Source organism: Parasteatoda tepidariorum, chromosome 11, assembly GCF_982258835.1.
Source record: "Parasteatoda tepidariorum strain Cologne lab strain chromosome 11, Ptep-v5.0, whole genome shotgun sequence".
Lineage (NCBI taxonomy): Eukaryota > Metazoa > Arthropoda > Arachnida > Araneae > Theridiidae > Parasteatoda > Parasteatoda tepidariorum.
This window is the reverse complement of record NC_141765.1, coordinates 31,726,831-31,749,901: the sequence shown is the minus strand read 5'-3', so window position 1 is coordinate 31,749,901 and position 23,071 is coordinate 31,726,831. Positions and strand designations below refer to the sequence as shown.

At 30.9% G+C, this 23,071-nt stretch overlaps 1 protein-coding gene across 2 annotated transcripts in view; it reads right to left on the bottom strand.

Moving 5' to 3' along the window:
* Positions 1–5,261: 5,261 nt before the first annotated feature.
* LOC107448948 (uncharacterized) overlaps positions 5,262–23,071 on the bottom strand; it is a 40,878-nt gene continuing 23,068 nt past the window's right edge. The window contains exons 13-16 of one of the 2 annotated variants that reach the window (XM_016064321.4): positions 22,944–23,029; positions 12,919–12,984; positions 9,646–9,856; positions 5,262–7,126 (exon numbers count right to left, since the gene is read on the bottom strand). In XM_016064321.4, the coding sequence (XP_015919807.3) occupies positions 6,993–7,126; positions 9,646–9,856; positions 12,919–12,984; positions 22,944–23,029 (497 nt within the window). In that variant the 3' untranslated portion in view covers positions 5,262–6,992. The remainder of the gene's footprint in view (positions 7,127–9,645; positions 9,857–12,918; positions 12,985–22,943; positions 23,030–23,071) is intronic. The other variant, XM_016064322.4, reaches the window with a different exon arrangement.

The following is a 23,071-nucleotide window of genomic DNA, read 5'->3' as shown; positions in this document are numbered from 1 at the left end:
TTTTATATCAGTTACCTGAAACATCCGTTCAATTTTGGCACCTCCTGTCATCTTTTAATCACCCTGTATAGCTCTATAGTTTGGTAGAAACTGCCCCAACAATCTATTAAAAACATTTGTATCCAAATATAAATAAGCATGTTAGTTCAACAAATTACAGTAAACGATCGAGTAAAACTTAAATACACTACAAATAAAAAGTCATAGACCAAGTAGAGTATCTACTTGGGTCTGGCCCAGGAAAAGCCATTAATCAACTGAAATGTGACTTCAACCTCCTTTGGGACTGATGGTTAAGACACGGTTCCCAGTAGATCACCGAAGTCAAGCATCACTAGCTGCGGTCAGTATGCGGGTGGGTAACCACTTGGATAAGTCTGCGTAGGGACCAAAGGTGTGTGGTAAGGGTCCTTGTTAAACTGCTCTACCGTTAAGTGCTCGACTTAGCGTGCAGGTCGTAGGGCTACCGAAGCGGGGTGCCACCCCCTCTGCAGAGAATCAAAATTGTGATGGCATGTCTTCGGATCATCCTCAGGGATGTTTCCCAGACCGTCGCCAATAGCCCATTGAGCAGCTCTAGTGAGACGTAAATTAACAACAATCAACCTCTATTGGAGTAGCCAGTTATTTTCGCAATAGTTGAACCTGCTCAAAATATTTTAAAATTAGGTGGAAATTTTGAGTCAAATAATTGAAATTAATACCATAATTTCCCAATTTTCGAGAAATGGCTTTAACCTCTGGAATTAATAATTCCACAAAGCTACAAGCTACGGTTCTTCATCAGAGAAAAGGAAGGCCCACCCAATATTTGGGCTGGGTACTAATTCAGTGATTCAAATAACTAAATTGTTTCGGTGATTCGAATTAAAGATTCTAGTTGGTTGATTTTATCAAAATAAATTCAAATCATAATGAACTTTTGTTTTTAAAGTTCAGTTACTTTATTTCATAGTGATGCGATATCATATACAGAGTGTCTCAAGACTCATGGTACATATGTTAACGGGTGATAGAAGACAACTAGACAAGCACAAATTACTATACAATTCATGATCGGAGAGCGCTAGAGCACGAAACATTATGTGTTACGAAATAATTGGGAAAAACCAGACTGAAATAGAATGAAAAGTAACCGGTAAAATGAAGAAAAACATTATATTCAATAAAATGAAATTAAACAGCACTAAGTTCGTCACCACAGGAACTGCTCAAAATTGCGACAGCCAACACTAAAGCAGGCTTTACATCGTCAATGAAATTACCAAAGTACATTGGCAAAATATGGTGACAGCAGCTACGGATATCCGGGCAACAAGGTTTGCTGCAGAATCCATGGATGGCTATCATTTGGATAGGACCATCTCGTATACGTTGTTGAACAGCAGAACCAATTTTGAGTTTATGACTACCAATAATAACAAGCTTTAGCCCGTCCCGCCCCCGTAAGGGGGCATCCGGGGGCACTCCGAAAGTTCGAAGTGAGCGTAACAGTTAAATTACATGAGCAAACATAAAGAGGACAAAGGTTTCGCCATTCATTTAGCAACCATGAGAGAGTTTCATGTGGCATTCTAGTTTAACGGGGTAATAATGGAGCAAATTTTAATGCAAGCATAGTATTGCTAAGTTGGTATTTCATCTGTTTGGCAATAAATTTCAGGCCAAAAAAATATATGGTATAAAGAATGGTAAAATAATTTAAATTAAGAAAAAATTCCAGCTTTTCTTTAAGATTCCTCGATTCTTCCAGGTTTTTATCCGAATTTCCCTGACTTTTCCAGGTTTTATTAAGTCTAAAAAAAGTTCCCTGATAATTCCAGGTTTTCAAGGTGGGTAGCCACCCTGAATAACTTAATTCTAAACTCTTGATTTAGCTAATCTAAATCAGTTGATTCAAATTATTGATCCGAATCACAGATCTGAAAAACTGGATTGAATAGTGTTTTGAAACACATCCTTCAAATCCTTGATCAGAATCGCTTGTTTCGAATAACTGGTGTGAATATATTTTAATATAATGGCTATTTGAATAACTTAATTTGAATCACTTGAATGATAGAAATAGTGATTTTAAGCACTAGAATCAAATCCTTGTTCTTACTCACTTAGCTCGAATCACTGATCCAAATCACTTAGAGTGAATCAAATGTTTAAATTAATTTTTTGGAATAAAATGATTTGTATTGGTGATTCAGATCCGTTTTTTTATTTAAGTGATTTGAATGTAAATGACGCAATTCAAATCATTATTTGCATCAACAATTAAGACCATTGCTTCACGAGTCATTCAGGTAACTGATTCGGTCAGGTGATTGGAATGGTGCTTTGGCTCAGTGATTTACCTAATATTTATCTGTTTTGATGGACCATAATAAAACATGATCAATCCCATTTTTGCGCAAGATTGATATCAATGAGTAACATTCATATCAATGAGTCATGATCATACAAATAAGTAGCAATTTGGGTCAGATGAATGAGTATCAATATTCAACTCTGTAATTTTGAACCCAACTTAGAAGGCAAAGAAAGTCATGTATCAAGCTTTAAGAGAAACTAGTCTTCATACATTCTGATGGAAATAAGCCGCATTTGAGCTGTATGGAGAGAGAAACCACGAAACCACTCACGATTAGTCAGATATAGCGAGGGAATTCTAACTCATGATAGATACGTCTACCATTGTTGATTCATATTGAGATCTGTTATATCTAATGTAACTGGCATTGAACAGCCAACCCAATTCTACATTTTTAACAATCAATGTTCATTTAAAGTTCTTTTGAAATTCAGTATATAAAAATGCACATGCTCTTAGTGCCTGTTGAAAGCAAAATTATACCCTTCTAAAGACTTGAGCAAGAAAATAGAAGCTGAAAAATATAGTAATATTATCTGAAAATATAATAAAGAGTTTAGTTCAAATGAATAAGGAAAAAACATTGAAATACATTTAGATTAACAAATACTTGCTACAGAAAAAAAGTGAGAACTTAAACACAAATTATTTTTCCAGCTAAGTCACAAAATACATTCCGAGATTTGTTTTATTATGAGAGCGTGGCTTAGTAGTAGGGGAAAAGAACTTTTAGCCTTCCTTTTTTATGCCAATGACTTTTTTATTTATTTATGAAATTCTAAAAATGTATGATGTATGTCATGGCACTTATGGAAAAAAAGAAAGCACTAAACATATGAAATATAACGAAATACTTTCATACACTCAATATTTGGACAGAATTTTTTTTTTTTAAACCAAGCAAAAGCAAACTAAAATATTTGAAAGTTTTAATAAAAAAATTCCCGATTACTTAGAATTTAGCAAAGTAATGATTTTGATGATGCAAGAGAAATCCCTATCGTGAAGCCGATAAATTAGAAATTAAAACAATCCTGATTCAGAGCTGGTAACATGTTATTTTAATAATTTTGTTTTGTTAAATCAGTAACTTTTCTCCCTTATTTAAATACTACTGATTACTTAATAAAAGCTTTATGTAATGTTTTCCTTGAAAAAGTTTTATGTACATAAACTTACTTTAAGTAACAAGCATGGATGTGCATAACATTTAGTTATTAAAATCACTTGCAGCTAAAACTTAGAAATTAATGTTTTATTAAATCAAAAATGAAAATATGAATGAGAATAAAATTCACAAATATATAGAAGAAAAAAACATTTATAAACTCTAGATAAAAAGTTTCAATAAACACTAGATAACCATTTTTGAAAAAATAAAGAGTTGATTTATAACTATACCTTTACATTTATAATAAATCTGGCTTAGGCAACATATTTGTTATCACAGAGAACAATAAATTGCTACAGTATGGGACCCCTAATCCGGCATCCCGAAATTCGGCAGGACCCAAAATTCGGCACATAATCCAATCTAAATTTTTTTTTTAAAAGAAATTTTTATTAATAAGAGAAAAAAAAATCACTTATATTCTCTTTCGATTTGGAATTTAATTCTGTTGAAGTAAGTAACTTTATTTTATCTTTCTAAAAAAAAAAAGGCATGAAAAAAAAATCTGTGTCAAAGGAAACATCTGTTTCCAAAGCAGTTTAAAATATCTAAAGTGAAAGGGAAAAGTAAAAACACCTGCATTTTCAATGAACAAAGTAAAGTAAAGCAAGTTGGAAGAAACTGATCAATCAATCTTGACAGCTGTGCAAGTGCTCTACTGGTTCCCCCCCCCCTTCTTACCCCTTGGTTCCCACATTTCCCTCTCCAGTTTGACCATAAATTAGCCACACCCTTTTGATAATGAAGCTACCATGTGGGATACAAACTGAATTCTATCCCTTTTGCTGCTTTTCTTACTTGATGTAAATTATACTCCTTTGTTTTTTTACTAGTTATTAACTGCTCGTTCTTTTTTGTTAATTGATAGCTTGTTTTTTTAATCGTATTTAAATGTTAGCTTGTTTTTTTTAATCATTATTTGTTGTTAGCTTATAAAAAATATATACAGTGTAACGTCCCATATCCAGACGTCCCTTTCCCGGAAGGATCGATTTCCCGGACACTTTTTAACAATCAAATTAAACATCTCTCCATCTTCCCCTTTCCTTAAAAAAAAAAGTCTTTTGACACATTTTCTCTTTTTCTAGCTTGCACTGAACCTCTGATTTATGCATCGAACCCATAAATCACCAGAAAGGGGAAGTGAAGATCTACCAAAACCATTGAGTGACCGTTAGTGACGCTCCTCCCTTGGAATGTAGGAAAAAGAGGGAGATTTGTTTTCAAAAGACCGCAACTGAGTCTGATTCTGAGAGGCATTTTCTGGAACCTTTTAATTGAAAGAAGAAATACTGTGGAAAAAGGCAAACGGGGCAAGCGTTATGGTGGAGGGAAACAAAACATTCGTTCCTCCCCATACCATGTAATATTTAGGAGGCGGGGGGAAAAAGGGGGTAGCATTCTTTCAGTCATAGAAGAAAAAATAAAGAGAACTCTATCAGCGTGCCCCGCCTTTATGCTTGATTGATAGCCAATGATTGGAGAGAAAACAATAATTTGTTACTTCCCCACCCTCAACTTAAATGATCTCCTCTTTACACTTATTTTCTTTCACAAATAAGGAGGAAATGAATTTTTCTCCTCCACCTACCCACCTTAATGAATGACGGGAATTTCCCTTTCTTGCTTGAATCATTCTAGTTAAAAATGGCGGATTATTATTTTCATATGTCAATTTTTTTCGTTTTCTATATTTTAAGCAGTAATATTTTTTTCTAATATTTCATATTTTATTGATTAGATATTCTAATACTAAAACATTATTCCCCTTAAAAATAATGTTTATTTATTTTTTGCTTCCTAGATTTAGATCATTTTAAGCTTTGTTCCAGAATGACATGAATTTCCTCTTCCTGCGTGAATCGTTCTAGTTCAAAATGGCGGATTAATATTTTCATAACTGTTAAATTTTTTTCGTTTTCCATATTTTCAGCAATAATATTTTTTTTCTAATATTTTATATTTGATTGATTAGATATTTTAATGCTAAAACATTATTCCCCTTAAAAATAATGTTTATTTATTTTTTGCTTCTTAGATTCAGATAGTTTGTTAAATCATTTTAAGCTTTGTTTACCCTGGGGGTCTATTGTACGGAAAAATCTATTATATACGGACTTCTGGAAGTCCCACCGATTCCGGATACGCGACTTTACACTGTATTGTTATTTCTATTTTATAGATTAGATTTTAATTAATGAGATTTCTTAAGATAGGACAGTTTTAAATTCACCTACTGCGATCAAAACTTAACTAAATTTATTGGAATTAATTAATTTTCTGAAATTAGCAGTATAATTGAATTATTGTAATATATGGGTGCCATATTGGAATTTCCGAAAGAGATCCGAAATTCGGCAAATTCCGAAGTACGGAATTTCGTCGGTCCCGTGAGTGCCGGATTTGGGGTCCTATACTGTATTAACTTCTAAATATGTCCACAAAATATTGATATTATATTATAATTTACAATAGGAACCTTCATAAACAAATAATAAGCATTCAACTTAATTTTCAAATCATATAGTACATACGGATCAGTAAACATTTACTTATAGCAATTGATATTTAAGAAAAGAAATTTGATATAAAATTTGAGAACATGATAATCTATGCAATTTTGAAGACTCAAATGATTACAAAGAAAATAATTTATTTTCAAATTACTATAATTCATTTTTCCCAACGAAAGTTTCATGGAAAGAATATATAATTAGAAATATACCTACATTGTGCAGCTTTTTTGCATAACTTATCAACCCAAAATTTCGAGCTATCAAGGACTTAATCTTTTAATTATTAAACCATCTGTACATTAAGATCTTTTAACCATTAAATACTGATTTTTTTTCTGATTACAATAAATTAGAATGCAACTTGAAAATATACCATTTCATTTAAGTTTTCATACAGAATTCGAAATTATTCTGTGGAAGAAATATGATATGATTAAAATAAGATAAAATGAAAATGATCAATGTTTCTTATATTTTTAGGTACTGCATAGCAAAAAAACAAGAAATTTAAAGGCAGGTTTAGAATTATCTTAAAAATTAAATAAATATAATCAAGATGTTTGAATAGATATAATTAAGAAATCTATTCTTGAAATAAATATTCAAAAATATTGGTTAGTATTTAAAATCTGAATTTATTACAAAATTTATAAAGATTTTAAAAATGAAATTTAAAACTGTAAAAATTTTGGTTATTAAAGTACCAGAAGGTAAAAGACTCAATAAAAATATATTGTTTTACTTTCACTGAAAATATTTAGAAATAAGAATTGAACAGTTTTTTTTTAATTACTTGAACATTTTAACAAAATACCAATTATGTAATAATTATGATACTTATTGCACATAAAATGTGCAAAAACACTCATTGATTAAACTTTAAAACTGATTGCACTTAATAAAATAATCACAATTACAAAACATTTTAGAAACATGATAATTTTTAAATAATCATTACACAGTCATCTTTATCATCATCATCCACATTAGTACTGCATGGTGACACTTCTGTGTATTTGAACTCATTTCCATTAGAATCACAAAAGGAAGGTGAAATGATTGGTAAACTTGAATTATCTGAAAGAAAATTGCTATTATCAATCACCATTTCAACATTATTATTGATATGCTAACTTGATCTATACTTAATGTATGACCAATCAAAACAAGAATTTTCTGAAAAATAACAATTTTCATTTCATTTTCACTCATTTTAATTTGTTATCAGTTATAAAAGATAAAAAAATTAGATTTTGGCTGTCCAAAACAAATTGAGAAAATAATAGATTAAATTTTAGAAGTATTAACTCCCTTGAAATAAGAAGATATCACGTAATTAAAAGGGAATCATAGTCAACTTAAAGAAAAAAATGAAGCTACTCTGGTAAATAGAGATTCTAATTGGCTTTAGAGATAACCAGGAAAACCTTACCTTTTATCAGGAAAAATGCAGGTCAGAGCTTTTTAACCAAAACTTAGCTTGATCCAAGTATTGATTAATTTATTAAAATGAGAGCTTAATGATACAAAAATCAGAACTGGTTAAGGTAGAACTGGTCAGAACTGGTAAAGTAAATTAGATTGCATACTTCAATCTGCAAAAGCATTCTAAGCAGGTTTAAAAACTATATCAAAGAAAAGAAAAAAAACAGAAAGGGGAGATAACTTTAATGGGGTAACTCAGTACAAAGGAAATTTGAGGTTTTCACATATTGACAAATTTAATATATATATATCAATATATATACACATTTAATATATATACAATTTAATATATATACACAGTAAAACCTCGATTTTATATTGTCTGTTTCTCACGTTATAACGCTTCCTATGCTATTCTCTGCTGGTCTGGAAAATTGCCGATACCAATAATGTTGAATTATCCTGGATTTCACATTACCACTTAATACATTTTTCTAACAGATGAAAATCACTTTTTCTCTACGAAGCACACACAACCTTTTCACAAGTTTTTTCCTCTCCTTTTTTAAAAAAAAAAAAAAAAGTGAGACTTGTTTATTTAGCTGTTTGTAGCTTTTCAGATATCTTTTCTATTTTATCTTATCATCCCTTTTTCTGAGAGAGGGTATTTCCCAAATTGGAATTTTTTCAAGTAAACTTCAACCGTTGAATCTTGGAATTATCCAATCATCTAAAGAATTGTACACAAAACAACTGGTTAGGTAGTCCTTTATTTTTCTTGATTCTGGTCACCTGCAAGATTTTTTTAAAGGCAGAAATAAATGCTCCAGAAGTTCGGAAATTGACTTCTACAGCATTGAACAGTGTCGAATAGAATTCATTACGAATGGGTTTAATAAAGCTTATTGAGGTCAATTGTATCTCGGTAGCCAATGGGAAAAATCTGCCCATCGGAATAAAATTTCTTGCCCAAGATCATCCGAAGTTGATGACATGATGTATATGAACTGCAACACACATACCATTACTTATCAATCCCTTCAATGCTTGATTTGATTGCTGCTCCTAATGATGGTGATGAAAACGTTGTTGTTGTTAATTTACGTCGCACTAGAGCTGCACAATGGGCTATTGGCGACGGTCTGGGAAACATTCTGGAGGATGATCCGAAGACATGCCATCACAATTTCGATCCTCTGCGGAGGGGATGGCACCCCCGCTTCGGTAGCCCGACGACCTGCGCGCGAAGTCGAACACTTTACGGTAGCACAGTTTAACGAGGACCAATACCGCACACCCTTGGTCCCTACGCAGACTGATCCAAGTGGTCACCCACCCGCGGTGATGAAAACCATGAAGATGGGCAAAACGTATTGGAGAATATACCCACAACTGATCAAGAGCTTGAAAGCATAAAAACTATGAAGCAATTGTGGATTTAAAATGAAGTAAATTTGCAAACAATAGTAAGTATTGAGAGATATATTTTAATAAATGAATCTAAAAACAAATAAACATGTAAAGATGGCACATTTCTCTAATAGTTAATCTCATAAGCCTCAATTTTTGGAAAATATAAATAATATTTTTTTTACCCCGATTTTACATTATCCGGGGTTTTTAATGCTAATCTGATGGAAAACGTGAAATCGGGGTTCGACAGTACGCTGTTTTACAAACATGAATCTGCATGAACATTATCATAAAAACATTGAAACAAACTCATCACACATGATTAATAAAAGATAATTGTTAACATGAACATCAATTACTATTATATTATCATTAGAGAAAAGGGAAATATAGTGATCCATAGTAGTTGGATTCAGAGCTTCTAGGCCTCAAGTAAATGTCAGTAAAGCCAATTAGGAAAATTTTCAAATGTGACTTTTTTGAAATTGGCTGGTCAAAGTGCTTGATTATTTTAGGAGATGAACACCCTTAACATAGATAAATACATCAAGTTTCAGCCTGATGTAAATTTAAAAGTAAAAAATAAAATCGAAGTAAATTTGAAAAAAGTTGTGTCCTTGTCTTGTAAATTTTTGAACATTATAATGAATTAATAATTTAGATCTAATTTTATGTATGGTTTAAAAAGAGATGGTTAATTCTTTAAAAACTAAAGTAATTTTAAAATGCTTAAATATTGTTATATTTCAAAGACTTACCATCTTTTGAATAGTTCTCCATTTCTTTCGAATAGCTATCATCGCTATCAGAATTGACAGTATTTGAATGTTCTTGGTAAGGATTAGGAATGCATGGCACATTGTTATCACCATTAGAAAAACTACAGCTTTCTTTTTCAAGGATTTCCTCTGTAGAAAATTTTGTTTCTGTTTGTGCTTTAAGATCACAATTTCTTTTTTTCAGAGTTTGCTAGAAACAAAAATAACATTAAGTTATAAAAATGAAGAGAAAAATCACACTGTTTTAAAAAGAAAGTGTTGCTATAGTATCAAATATCACTAGTTTCTAGCATGTCGCAGCAAATAAATAAACAAACAAAAAAGTGTGAGCTGCAGAATAGTCATAGAATTATGTAGAACTCAGTATTGTATAGTGAGTTATTAGCATACAAATTTGAAATAAAGTTTCTGGAAATACTATTTACAATGTTAAATATTTTTTTAAAAAATTTTTTAATTACAGGGATGAGAGTAGTCAAAAAGTAAAAAAGAAAAAAATCTAATTTATATATATATATATATATATATAAATATGTAGAAGCTATGATATCCAAAGATTTGACAAGAAAAGTTCTACTTTTAAGCCATGTGATTATAAATCCTGATGATTAAGTTTACAATTGTATGAATATGAATCACAAAAATATGAAACACTCGCCTGATTTTAAAATCGTGTGAATAAGTGTTGCAACATTTGATTTTAAATTGAGAGAGTATGATATGTGGCTTTTAAATCACGTGAATATGAAACTCTATATTGAATTAAAAATGCGAAAATACAAATCATGATGTGCAATTTTCAGCTCACGTAAATACGAATCACAATGCATAATTTTTAAACTACTTGAATACGAATCTTATTGTCTAATTTTTAAATCACGTATAAATATGAAAATCGATGTTTGATATTACAACCACATAAACTAATCACGACATTGTATTTTAGACTTGTGTGAATACCAATTGCATTTTTATTTGTGTTGCAGAGTTCTAACCAGATGAAATAAAAATTAAAACAACTCAGCTAAAGAATATTGCATTAAAAAAACATTGAGAGAATATAACTTAAGTAACTAATTATGTAATCAACCAGCCTCTGGGATGTAATACACAGATATGTAGTTAACATGAGACCCAGGGATTCTCCTTTTATATTGGAAAAATCTCTTCGACTAAGTGAAGCTCAAGACTCCTACTGGAGCAATTATGTTTGCTAGTATTATTTAATGTTAAATGTTTTGTTTTCTTTCCATTGTGCTGTGCATAACATAATTCCAAAAATTAGTTAACTATATGTTACTCAAATCTTCTTAAGTGAAAGTAAGCTTAACATGACACAAGACTTAATGTATGTTTTAATAGTCATATTTGAGTAATAACTGAACCTTTCCTACATAAAATTGATAACTGAGATTGCATTAGAAGATATAAAAATACATACTTGGCTCATTTAAGAAGAATTATAGGGACCATATTTATCTCAAGTGGGTGGGTATAGAACAAGACTCTTAACAATGATGATATAGTACGTAAACTACTGTGCAACCACAGCTTAGTACCTGCTTATGGTTGCATAAAATATATCTTATTTTAAGCCCTGCATTACAAATAATGTAATATACAGTAGAGAACCAATTAACCGGGATACTCGGGACGATCGCTATCTCGGATGTCTGAATTTCCCGGTTTTCTGGATCGGCCAAAAGTGCCGTTAATCGATGTTTTATCAAACCCAAATTACAAGGAAAAAGTTAAACATATTTAAAAATATGGAAAAAAGGAAAAGATCTCCTAAATTAAAAAAAATGGTAGAAAAATAACATTTAAAGGATAAAAACATTTGCAAATTTAGACAAGAAAAACAAGTTTAAAAAATACAAAATTTGCATATTTATTTTTTGATAATAATTAAAATCCCCAAATTAACTAATATAAAACAAAACCAATAATTAAAAAACGCAATATATCTCATACCTAATTATACTGGGGGGGGAGGATGAAAAGAAAACTTATTAATCTAAATAAAAACCCTTGAAAATTATGGAACGGAAACGATATTTTAAAAAGGCACTAACATAAGTATTAAAACCTGGAAAAGACAGGATATTATAAGATAAACGGAATTAAAAAAAAAAAAAAAAAACTTAGTGATAAAATTTATGAATAAAAAGAATTAATTTATTAAATACGAAATTTATCCTAAAAGAAAAAAAAAAAAAAAAAAAACAACGGAGTGGAATCAGAAAAACAGAATCAAATTTTTAAAAAAAGAAAAAAAAACTACTATCTTCTTAATAAAATAATCGCATGCTTTTATTAACAAATAATTATATGCTTAAATTAATAAATAATCTTCTCCTTTATTTTATTTTTTTATTAAAAGACTATTTTTAACGAAAGCAGATGTGCAGAAACTTGAAGAATTAAATAATGCATTATCCGAAATAATAAAACAATTCACCATAATACATAACAAAACTGAGTAACTGAAGTGGATGATTTAAAATAAATCTCACACTTCATCTTGAAAATCAATACTCTTAGCCAGATGTTTCAAGTTTTCCCCACCCCCTCGTAAATCAAAGAGAAAACGAAATCAGCTTGCCACTCCTTTAAGTTTGATTGATGGCAGCTTATCAGAAATGAAAATAAACACAGGAGGAAATAAAACATTTCTCCCTTCCCTGCCCCCTCTGTATCTAATTCTTTCAAATCCCCATTTCTAACCTAGCTAGACAAGGTCCATGAGATTGTTCACCTTCAAAAAGTCTAAAACAACTTCTGTATCTAATGATCTTCAAGGTCAGGGGAAGAATTGAAGTTCCTCTGGGCAAGTGAGGAGAAGAATTCTCCCCTTTCCCTCTACTCAACTTTAAGGATGAGTCAAATTTCCGCTCTTTTATAATCGTTATAGTACTTTAAAATAGCGGGAAAACCAAGCAAAATTCTTCCCGGTTTTCTGGTTTCTCAGTTATCTGGATACCGGATAAATGGTTCTCTACTGTACATTATAAAATTAGATGTAAAAGCACAAGCTTCACTATTAAGTAACTGACAAAAACTATTAATGAATTACATTTTTTTGATTTAAATAAACTAAATGTTTGAAATAAAAATCCTGATAGAAATTATTTGAAACAGTAAAAAATTAAAATAATAATTATTGATATTAATATTTAAGTCTTACTATTAGAAAGAACCATATTTATTAATAATTAATGTAACAATAAGTTTTAAAATATTTAGAATTACCAGAATGTTTTTCATTTCAACCAATGCTACTGGTTCAGATGAATTTGCTTCTGTTTTTGATTGAATCTAAAAATGAATAAAGGTATATTTTAAAACTATTTTGAATAATAAAATTATTAACAAAATAACAACAAAATAACAACTGATACTTCAATAATTACTATTCATATTAAACTTTTATGCATGTTTGATTTTACAGCTAGGTGCAAATGTAGTAAACTTATCGAAAGAAAAACATAAGCTTTATTGTTTACTGATGTCTACTACATACTAAGCAAAAATTAAGATGGAAAACCTGACTGGCCTAAAAAACTTAAAAAGACACACATTAGAAAAACAGCACACTTACTCTTTCAAAATCTTGCCGTGCTTTTTTTTAACAGATCGATTTTAGTTTTACATTTATCTTGGTAAAATTGTTACAAAAATTTATAAAAAATTAAGAATTTTAATGGATATTGAACCATTAGAATTCACAGAATCATGATGAAAAAATCAATTTATTAAATTAAAATAGACAGTTTAAGAAGTCAAAATTTTAATCAAGATAATTAAAAAAATCCTATGTGTTATGACTTTGCTCAAACAGATATTTTTCATATTCCTTATTATCAATTCTGGGCTGAAAAAAACAAGGCTTGATTTGATTGATGTTGTAAAGGGTTATGACTCTTTGTGTTATGACTTTGCTCAAACAGATATTTTTCATATTCCTTATTATCAATTCTAGGCTGAACGGAACAAGGCTTGATTTGATTGATGTTGTAAAGGGAAAAAAGTGGAATCACAAAAGCAGGCACACACAACTTTTTTTGATAGCCAGCTACAGAAACTTAAAAAAAAAATATGTATGGGTCAAATGAAATATGTATGTAAAACTGTATTTGTAAAAACTTAAGGTTTCAGTTTTATTTAGATTTTCATTGAAAGTAACATGTATATACTATATAAACATTATAATAAGTAAAATTTGCAAAGTATTACATTTCCATGCAAGTAATGAAATCATAGCCATAAATAAAACTTATAAAAAGAAACTATTACAATCAAGTTCAGAGTTGCACTAAAACAATAAATAAAGAGCCATGATGACCAGTAAAAAAATATATATATATATGCATATTTCTAATGAAGTGGTATTTTCTCCAAAGCAGAAAAAAAAAACTTTGTTTCGCATTTGTTATATTTAATTAAAAAATACTTTATATATATTTTTTTAATATTTAAAACTGTTCAGAAGCCAAGTTTTTCGGCAGCCAGTTTCTGACAATGGGCTATAGGTTATGCATCCCTGATAAAAGGCATTTCTAAATAACTTTAAAAAAAATTTAAACAATAACAAGTTTAAGTGGAAAAGTGTAAAATTAGTAGTTAAAGAAGTATAAAGAGAGATAGATTAATTTCATAGTAAATAAAAGTGCTTTAAAGATATCCATTATTTAACAGCTATAGGTTGTGGAAGAATTGATGAGTAAAAAAGGAAATACCTGAGCACAGAAATATCTCAAAACTTGTGCACTAGACATTAAAGTAATTAATGTATTTAAAAATAAAGGTTAGAATAAGGTAAAAATACTGTTGGAATTAATAAACTTATATGCATAATATTATAATATTTGAAAAAGGCTCTTTAAAGGTCGGTTGATGGTATAATAATAAGAACTTCACTTTTGAATTTGAAAAGGAATTTAAAAAGGATTTTGTTCATATTTTTGTCAAACAGGGTCTAATAGTGGCTTACAAACTTAAATATAATTTGAATTTTATGTAGTACCCCTCGTAAGTGACGTCTTTACATAAGACATTTTCAATTAAAGGGACAAGTCTGTTTGTCCAGTCCCTAAGAATCCTTAATCTATTTGTCTCCGAACAAGAGACACTCAACATAAGGAACACTGAAAAAATTTTCCTAACGTAAGGCAAAGGTATAGAAACAGAAAATAATGAAAAAATTCTTTCTCATCCAAGTGAAGTAAATATTTAAGGTTTTTTACACATAAAGCTAAAAAAAAAACTGAAAAGAGCACAAATAATAACATAATAATATAAATAGACAAACAATAGTAGGGATTCCATGATGAATGTTTCTAATTGTTGAAACTAGGAGAGATTCAAGGAAAAATAACAAATTACAATATTGATGAAAAGGTGAGTTCATTAATAGAGAACAATTTTGAATGAGATAGACAAATATAAGAAAGAAAGATAAGAAACAAGGGTGGTGAGAGAAGAGTGACAATCCTAGATGATGCAAAGGTAAAAAGAGAACAGATTTTTTAACATTTCGGAAAGAAAATCACTTCGTCAGTGAGTTTAATATATGTTCAATATCTCAGAAATATAGCGCCAACTTGGCATCTTTGTCTCAGCATCCTCGCCACCGTTTGTTGTAACCCTAATCAGTTGAAAATTAGTTGTTGATCTTATAGCATGAGCGTGCTCGTAGCACCAATCATAATAAAAATCTTTAATACAGTCCATATCATTTGTTAACAAACGAACCAGCATAGAAATCAATCAATTGGTATCGAACATTAGTGATCCGTAAAAACCGGAGATGGAAAAAGAAAAACTAAATAGATCGAAGCGTGCCGTCAAAGGTACCGTAACAAAGCTAGAAACATACATTGACCAGACAAAGGAACATAACCATACTGAATTAGAGGTCAAGCTGAAGCATGTGGAACAATTGTATAAAAAAGTTGATGAATTAAAGGAGCATTATTATGGGCTAAAAGACATAACTGACCCTGAGGTAACTGAAGTAGAAACGGACTTGGAGGGAACAGTAGACAGACTCGAAGCTCTGGAGGTAAGAATTAAAGATATTCTTAACTCTTTGATAATTAAACCTTCAATAATTAATTGTGAAAATAAAATATCTCAGGCTGATTCGAAAACAAAACTAGAAATTAAACTACCCTAGATACCACTACCGGTATTTCATGGTAAATTTGACGAATGGCCCAATTTTAAATCGCAATTTGATAACATTATAACTAAAAACAATGATTTAAATGACTCTCAAAAACTGCATTATTTGAAAGCGTCATTGCTGGGCGACGCTAAACGTCTGGAAACTGTTGACGATTCTTTTGAATCACTTTTAAAAGCATTAGAAAATAGATTTGAGAATAAACGTCTCCTCACTGAGACTTACATAAATCAAATTTTGGAAATTGAAAAACTTACAAATGAATCAGCTGGAGATATTAGAAACATGGTAGATATTTTAAAGAAAAATATCAGAGCTTTGAAGCTTCTAAATTTTGATCGTAATAATTTATCTGACATACTTTTGCTTAACATCATTTTGAAAAAGGTAGATCGAGAAACTAGAAAACAATATGAACAAACGATCGCATCAAATGAAATACCAGAATTGGATAAGTTTTTAGAATTTTTAGAAAAAAGAAGCCAAATTCTTGATAGTATTAGTCGAACAGCTTCTTCTTCAATTAATAAACATAAGCAAGCTGTTAATAAGAGTAAATCTTTCCTGAATTCGAATAATAATCCTAACTCTTGTGTAATCTGTAAATTACCACACATGATTTATAAGTGCAATACTTTTCAAAATATGAAGGTTTCGGATAGATTTAATGAAATAAAACGATTAAATTTGTGTATAAATTGCTTAAGGAATAATCACAAAGTTAAAGACTGTAAATCGAATAATTCTTGCTTCGTTTGTAAAAAACGCCATAACACTTTACTGCATATTTATGAGATTTCTTCCCCGCCTCCTACCTCCTCAGTTTCTATGATGCCAGGCGCCGATCAAACAACTGTCTCGCAAGTGCATGATTCATTCCCACAAGAACATTCGAACACTTTTTCTAATTATTTAGTATCAAAAAAGAAACAAAATATTCTCTTGCCTACTGCAGTTGTTTATATTAGAAATGAATTGGGAGATTATTATCCATGCAGAGCGATTTTGGATTCCGCTTCTCATCTTTCTTTCTGTAAACAAAATTTAGCTAATAACTTAATGTTGAAAAAGGAAAAAATAAATGCTTCTGTTTCTGGATTGAGCGATATTTCGGTAAATATCAAACAAAAGGTAACCACTGCAATTAAAAACAATAGTGGAAGTTTTTCAACATCTTTAGAATTTTTAATTGTTCCTTCGATTACAAATTTGACGATAATTAATCCGGTTGAAGTATCTAATATAAAGATTCCATCGGATATTAATTTGGCTGATCCAGAGTTTAACACACAAAAAGAAGTAGAATTAATTATAGGTTGCGAGCTCTTTTTTGAAATTTTAAAGCCAAATCAGCTTCGATCGCCATGTAGTAATTGGTTGTTTCAAGAAACTGTTTTTGGTTACATAGTCGTAGGGAGCTCCGATAATAGTACAAATAGAGCATATTGTGGATTAACGCTTAGTTCAGATATAAATTCGGAAAGCCTTGATAAACAGCTACAAGCATTTTGGAATATAGAAACTGTTGAGGAGCCCTCTGTTGAACATAGTGTCGAATTTGAGTTATGCGAAACTCAATACAACAATACTCATTATCGAAATCATGAAGGGCGTTACATAGTACAGTTGCCTTTGAAGGAGGATTCCTCTTCGCTCGGTGATTCTAAAGCCATTGCCGAAATGCGTTTAAATCAGTTATGGAAAAAACTCTCAAAAGATGAGGAGTTGCAATCACTTTACAAATCATTCTTAATGGAATATGCTGACTTGCAGCATATGCAATTAGTTGTAGAACCTCTTGATAAAACAACTTCGTATTTTTTACCTCATCATGGTGTACTTCGCCCAGATAGTAAAACCACTAAGTTGATGGTGGTATTTAACGCTTCCTCCAAAACGACATCGGGTCTTTCTTTAAATGATATTTTGTACAAGGGCGGTACTATACAACAAGATTTATTTTCAATACTTTTGCGATTCAGGCAACATGTATATGTGTTCACTACTGACATTTCTAAAATGTTTAGGCAAATTTTGATTCACCCTGATCATCGGAATTTACAGTTGATATTATGGAAGAATAGCGTGAATGACCCAGTGCAAACCTTCAAACTTAACACTGTTACATACGGAACTTCTTGTGCACCCTACTTAGCAACCAGAACTATTAAACAACTAGCCATTGATGAGGGTGATAGTTTTCCCTTAGCCGCTGTTGTAATAATTAGAGACACTTATATGGATGACATTTTGTCAGGTAGTTCAGACTTTCAAGAATTTCAATTACTACAAGAACAGTTAGTAGAGCTGTTTAAAAAGGCGGGTATGAGCTTACACAAGTGGTGCACTAACACTTCAAAAATTCCTAATTCCATACCATTAGAAGACCAAGCCTATGATTTCTCTTGTGAGCCACCTAATACCATTAAATCCCTTGGGGTTATCTGGAACCCAAATTTAGATTATTTTACTTTCAAGGTTGATGTAAATATGCATGACTCATACACCAAACGAAAGGTCTTATCCACCATCTCACGCTTGTTCGACCCCCTTGGATTCCTTGGTCCCATACTAACCAAGGCTAAATTGTTTCTCCAGAAACTCTGGATACTCAGATTGGAATGGGATGAACCGCTTCCAGATTCAATGGCGAAGGACTGGCAGTGTTTTGTTTCTACTCTACCTGCCATTGAAAACATGCAAATTCCTCGTCACGTGGGGGAGAAGAGAGGAATCCTGATTCACGGCTTCTCCGATGCATCAGCCGTTGCGTATGGAGCAGTTCTGTACATGCAATCAATTTCGGGAGAAACATCATATACGAGACTTTTGTACAGCAAGTCCCGCGTTTCACCAGTAAAGCCTATCACGATCCCTCGCTTAGAATTGTGTGCCAGTGTTTTATTGGCACAGCTTTTGAACAAGGTTCTGAAGTCTCTAACCTTGCCCATTCAACAAATAATGTTGTGGACAGATTCTACAATTGTGTTGGCATGGCTTCAACGGTCACCTGATCAACTCAAGACTTTTATCAGCAATCGAGTTAAAGTAATACAAGAACTCACTAAGAACTGTCATTGGAATCACGTTGCATCTGATAAAAATCCTGCAGATGTCCTCTCTCGTGGTCTGAATGCTTCAGAAATTGCTTCCCATGAACTGTGGTGGTTCGGACCAGATTTTTTGAAAGAACTGAATATTGTTCCAATAGAATTTGAAAAACTCTCTTCGGACAGTGAATTTTTACAGGAACTCAAACCCCCTGCCAAAATACTTTTAACTTCTTATAAACTGGACTTAATTGACAATATTTTAAATCGTAGCAATAATTATACTAAAATTTTGAATGTTTTAAGTTATGCTTTCAGATTCATATTCAACTGTAGAAATCCAAGTAGCAAAAGATTTGGTAAGTTATCCTCTAATGAACTAAAGGACACGGAATCCTTTTTAGTTAGAAATGTACAAGCATCTGCTTTTAAGGAGGAAATAGAGGCCATTTCCAAGGGCAAGGCTTTTTCAGGTAAGAGTAAACTTAACTCTTTAAATCCTTTCCTTGATGGTCATCAAATTGTCCGAGTCGGTGGTCGTTTGCATAATGCTACTCTGGATTATTCTCAAAAGCATCCAGCTATACTTCCTGCAGACCATCCTTTCACTAAATTGTTAATGACTCATTTGCATATCAAAAATCTCCATTTAGGACCTCAAGCGTTGTTATATTGCACTAGAGAAAGGTTTTGGCCACTGCGTGGTCGATCGATAGCTAGGAAAATTGTACATAAATGCATAGTTTGTTTTAAACATAAACCCCTTGTTTCAAATCAACTTATGGGAACCTTGCCTCGAGAAAGAGTAAACCCTAATTACCCTTTTTTGCATGCTGGTGTTGATTATTGCGGCCCTTTCCAAATTAAATATAAACACCAGAGAAAAGGGAATTTCCAACGGATTTATGTTGCAATATTTGTGTGTTTAGCCTCGAAGGCGATTCACTTAGAAGTTGTTTCCGATTTAACAACCGATGCTTTTCTTGCTACTTTAAAGCGTTTTGTAGCTAGGCGTGGCAAATGTGCTACGATATCATCTGATAATGCAAAAAACTTTGTTGGGGCTAGTAGGGAATTGCAGCGATTGCAGAATTTAACTAGATTTCCTGACGATAAACTAGCATCCTATTTGGCATCTGAAGGGATAGTTTGGAATTTTATTCCTCCCAGAGCTCCAAATTTCGGGGGCCTCTGGGAGGCAGGGGTCAAATCCTTTAAGTTTTACTTAAAACGAGCTACAGGAAATCTAAAATTAACATTTGAGGAATTCCTTACAATAACAGCACAAGTCGAAGGAATCCTAAATTCTCGGCCATTAACACCTTTGTCAGATGATATTGATGACCTGGATGTTCTGACACCAGGGCATTTTTTGGTTGGAAGATCTATAACTGCCATAGCTGAACCAAGTTTGTTGGATAAATCGGAAACCCGACTTTCTCGATGGCAAAGGTTGACAAAAATTGTTCAATACATTTGGTCTAAATGGTCTCGCGACTATTTGAACAATTTGCAACAAAGAACAAAATGGAAGGTAGAGAAAACAAACATAATTTTAAATGCGATGGTTTTAATAAAGGAGGATAATCTTCCTGTAAATCAGTGGGTCTTGGGACGAATTTTAAAACTATTTCCTGGAACGGATGGAAAGGTTAGAGTAGCGGAGATTAAAACGAGCAAGGGAATTGTTAAACGTAGCATTAATAAATTGTGTATTTTGCCATTGGACAATTAAAAAAGATGTGTGTTAATTTTCTCATTATGTGTACCTACAGCATTTATTCAATCTTTGTAAATTTTATATTGGAATATGTTTATGTACCATTGTTATGCTAATTTGTATGTTTATTGAATATAATTCAACGGCGGGTGGATGTTCAATATCTCAGAAATATAGCGCCAACTTGGCATCTTTGTCTCAGCATCCTCGCCACCGTTTGTTGTAACCCTAATCAGTTGAAAATTAGTTGTTGATCTTATAGCATGAGCGTGCTCGTAGCACCAATCATAATAAAAATCTTTAATACAGTCCATATCATTTGTTAACAAACGAACCAGCATAGAAATCAATCAATTGGTATCGAACAATATATATAACTAAAAACACTTTAGTTCCCGATTTTTTAAACAAACTTGTGTAACATATTATTTTAATTAAATTTCTATAAGAACAAAATTCTTTCTGTTCATATCATATATCAGTATCAGTAGAAAAGCTTTTTTTCTTTTTTGAATTTATAACTTTTAATTTTTATTTGATTAAAAAATATTAGCATACAACATTAGCATTTTTCCCATCATTCAAATCAAAACTGAAACTGGAATCATACAAATTATGTTATTTTCATCTAATTAACCATAAAAAGTAATAGTGACAAATTGGGAGAGCAGCTGAATTTCTTGCAGTGGGTTTTGATTAATTATGATTGAAATATTTATTTTAAAATTGGATAAAAATCAATGTGGTATTATTAGTAGAAGACTTATTCTAGATAACTATTTGACTGTGCTTGTTGCTGATTTTTCTAAATTATCATTGATTAGAATAACAGTATTTGGTTGGAGATTTTTGGCGGGACAAGCTTGTGAAATAATCTAACAAGTTGGATTGAAATCAACCTTTTAGAAACTGCTTTCATTGAGTGTTATTTTTATTTAAATACAGAAAATTTAGAGCTGAATGGAAATGCTGGGGAAGTGAAAAACCTTTCAATAAAGAAATGGAGCTGGGAAAAAAAATTCTTATTTCAAAGGTATGAGTGTGTTTCCTTAGCTTATTGTGTGTACATGTGTATTTAGTTGAACATTGAAATATCAAAATGATTAAGAAGAAAACAAGACTATAGAGAAAGAGTTGTAGTAATTCTGATGAAATAGGGAGTAAAAAAAAAGAACTAGAACTAAAAGAAAAAATGTAAAATAAGAGCATAAAATGAAAGAATTTCCTTTAAAGAGATAAAAATTAGAGTTAGGAAAGGAATGATTAAAAATTTCTAATGCAGTAATTTATAATATAGAAAATACAATTTCAGATGAAAATTCGTTAGATAAATATTCTAAACTCTTAAAAGCAATAGCACCAAACTTGCCTAGGGATTGCAGCAATATGCTGCAATCACCAATTGTTAAGGGTATCTGGGTTAGACACCAATCACAAGTCATTTAAGCCAAAGGTGGAGCTAGACATAAAACATCGTGGATGAATAATTAATAATAATCAGTTGAGTTTGATGCTAGGAAGTAGAAGGGTAGGATGTAAGAGGGCCTCATTCTTTGATCCCATACCTATTTTATATTATCCAAATTATTATTGTAAATATATGATAGTTATATCATTCTTTGTTTAGTTCAATAATAAATAGCTGTTCAGTGGTTAATTTCACATAATTACCAACCCCAAAATTATGTGTTCATAATGAGCATTAAACAATTGCCAAACAGTAATTAAAACAAGTGTCTGCTTAAGTTGTATAATTTATTTTGTCATTTAAAAAATTAAAAAAATTTTTTTGTTGAGGAAATTAAGTTTTAGATTGGTTTACTTTACTTTATATTACAGGATTTTTCTCTTTTATTTTCATAAAATTTTAATCATGAACTTGTGTTTATTATTTATAAATATAAAAAATTGTACAAGGTATTTTTCTAAACAATCAAATAAGTCTGATTTAAATAAAAAATATAATTTTAATCTATGTAAAAAATATATATATATTTAAAAAATATAATTTTTTAAAAAAATCTGATAACATTGATTTAAAAAGAAAAAAATCACGATTTTTATTAATTTTATCTGAAATGCTAATTTCAAAAATAATATTTTACGAGTTTCATTTTACATAATTTTAATAGAAATTAAGCTAAAAATGAACTAAATCTCATTATTTTCAACTTCAGAAATCATAAGTTTATGAAATCGTAACACATAATAAAGAATAACAGAAATGTAATAAAAACTAAATGTATAAAAAATAAGCGCAACCAGCATTTAACTTTTATAAAAAAAATATAAATAAATTTATAATTTAGAAATTACTAACTTTTGGCACAGGCTTCAAATGAATATTTCCCTTTTTAATAGCATTTATCATCTCATTCATTGCCTTTTGATGCTCATTGTCAACACCTGTTAAAAAAACATGAAAATCTACATATAATAATCCTGAAA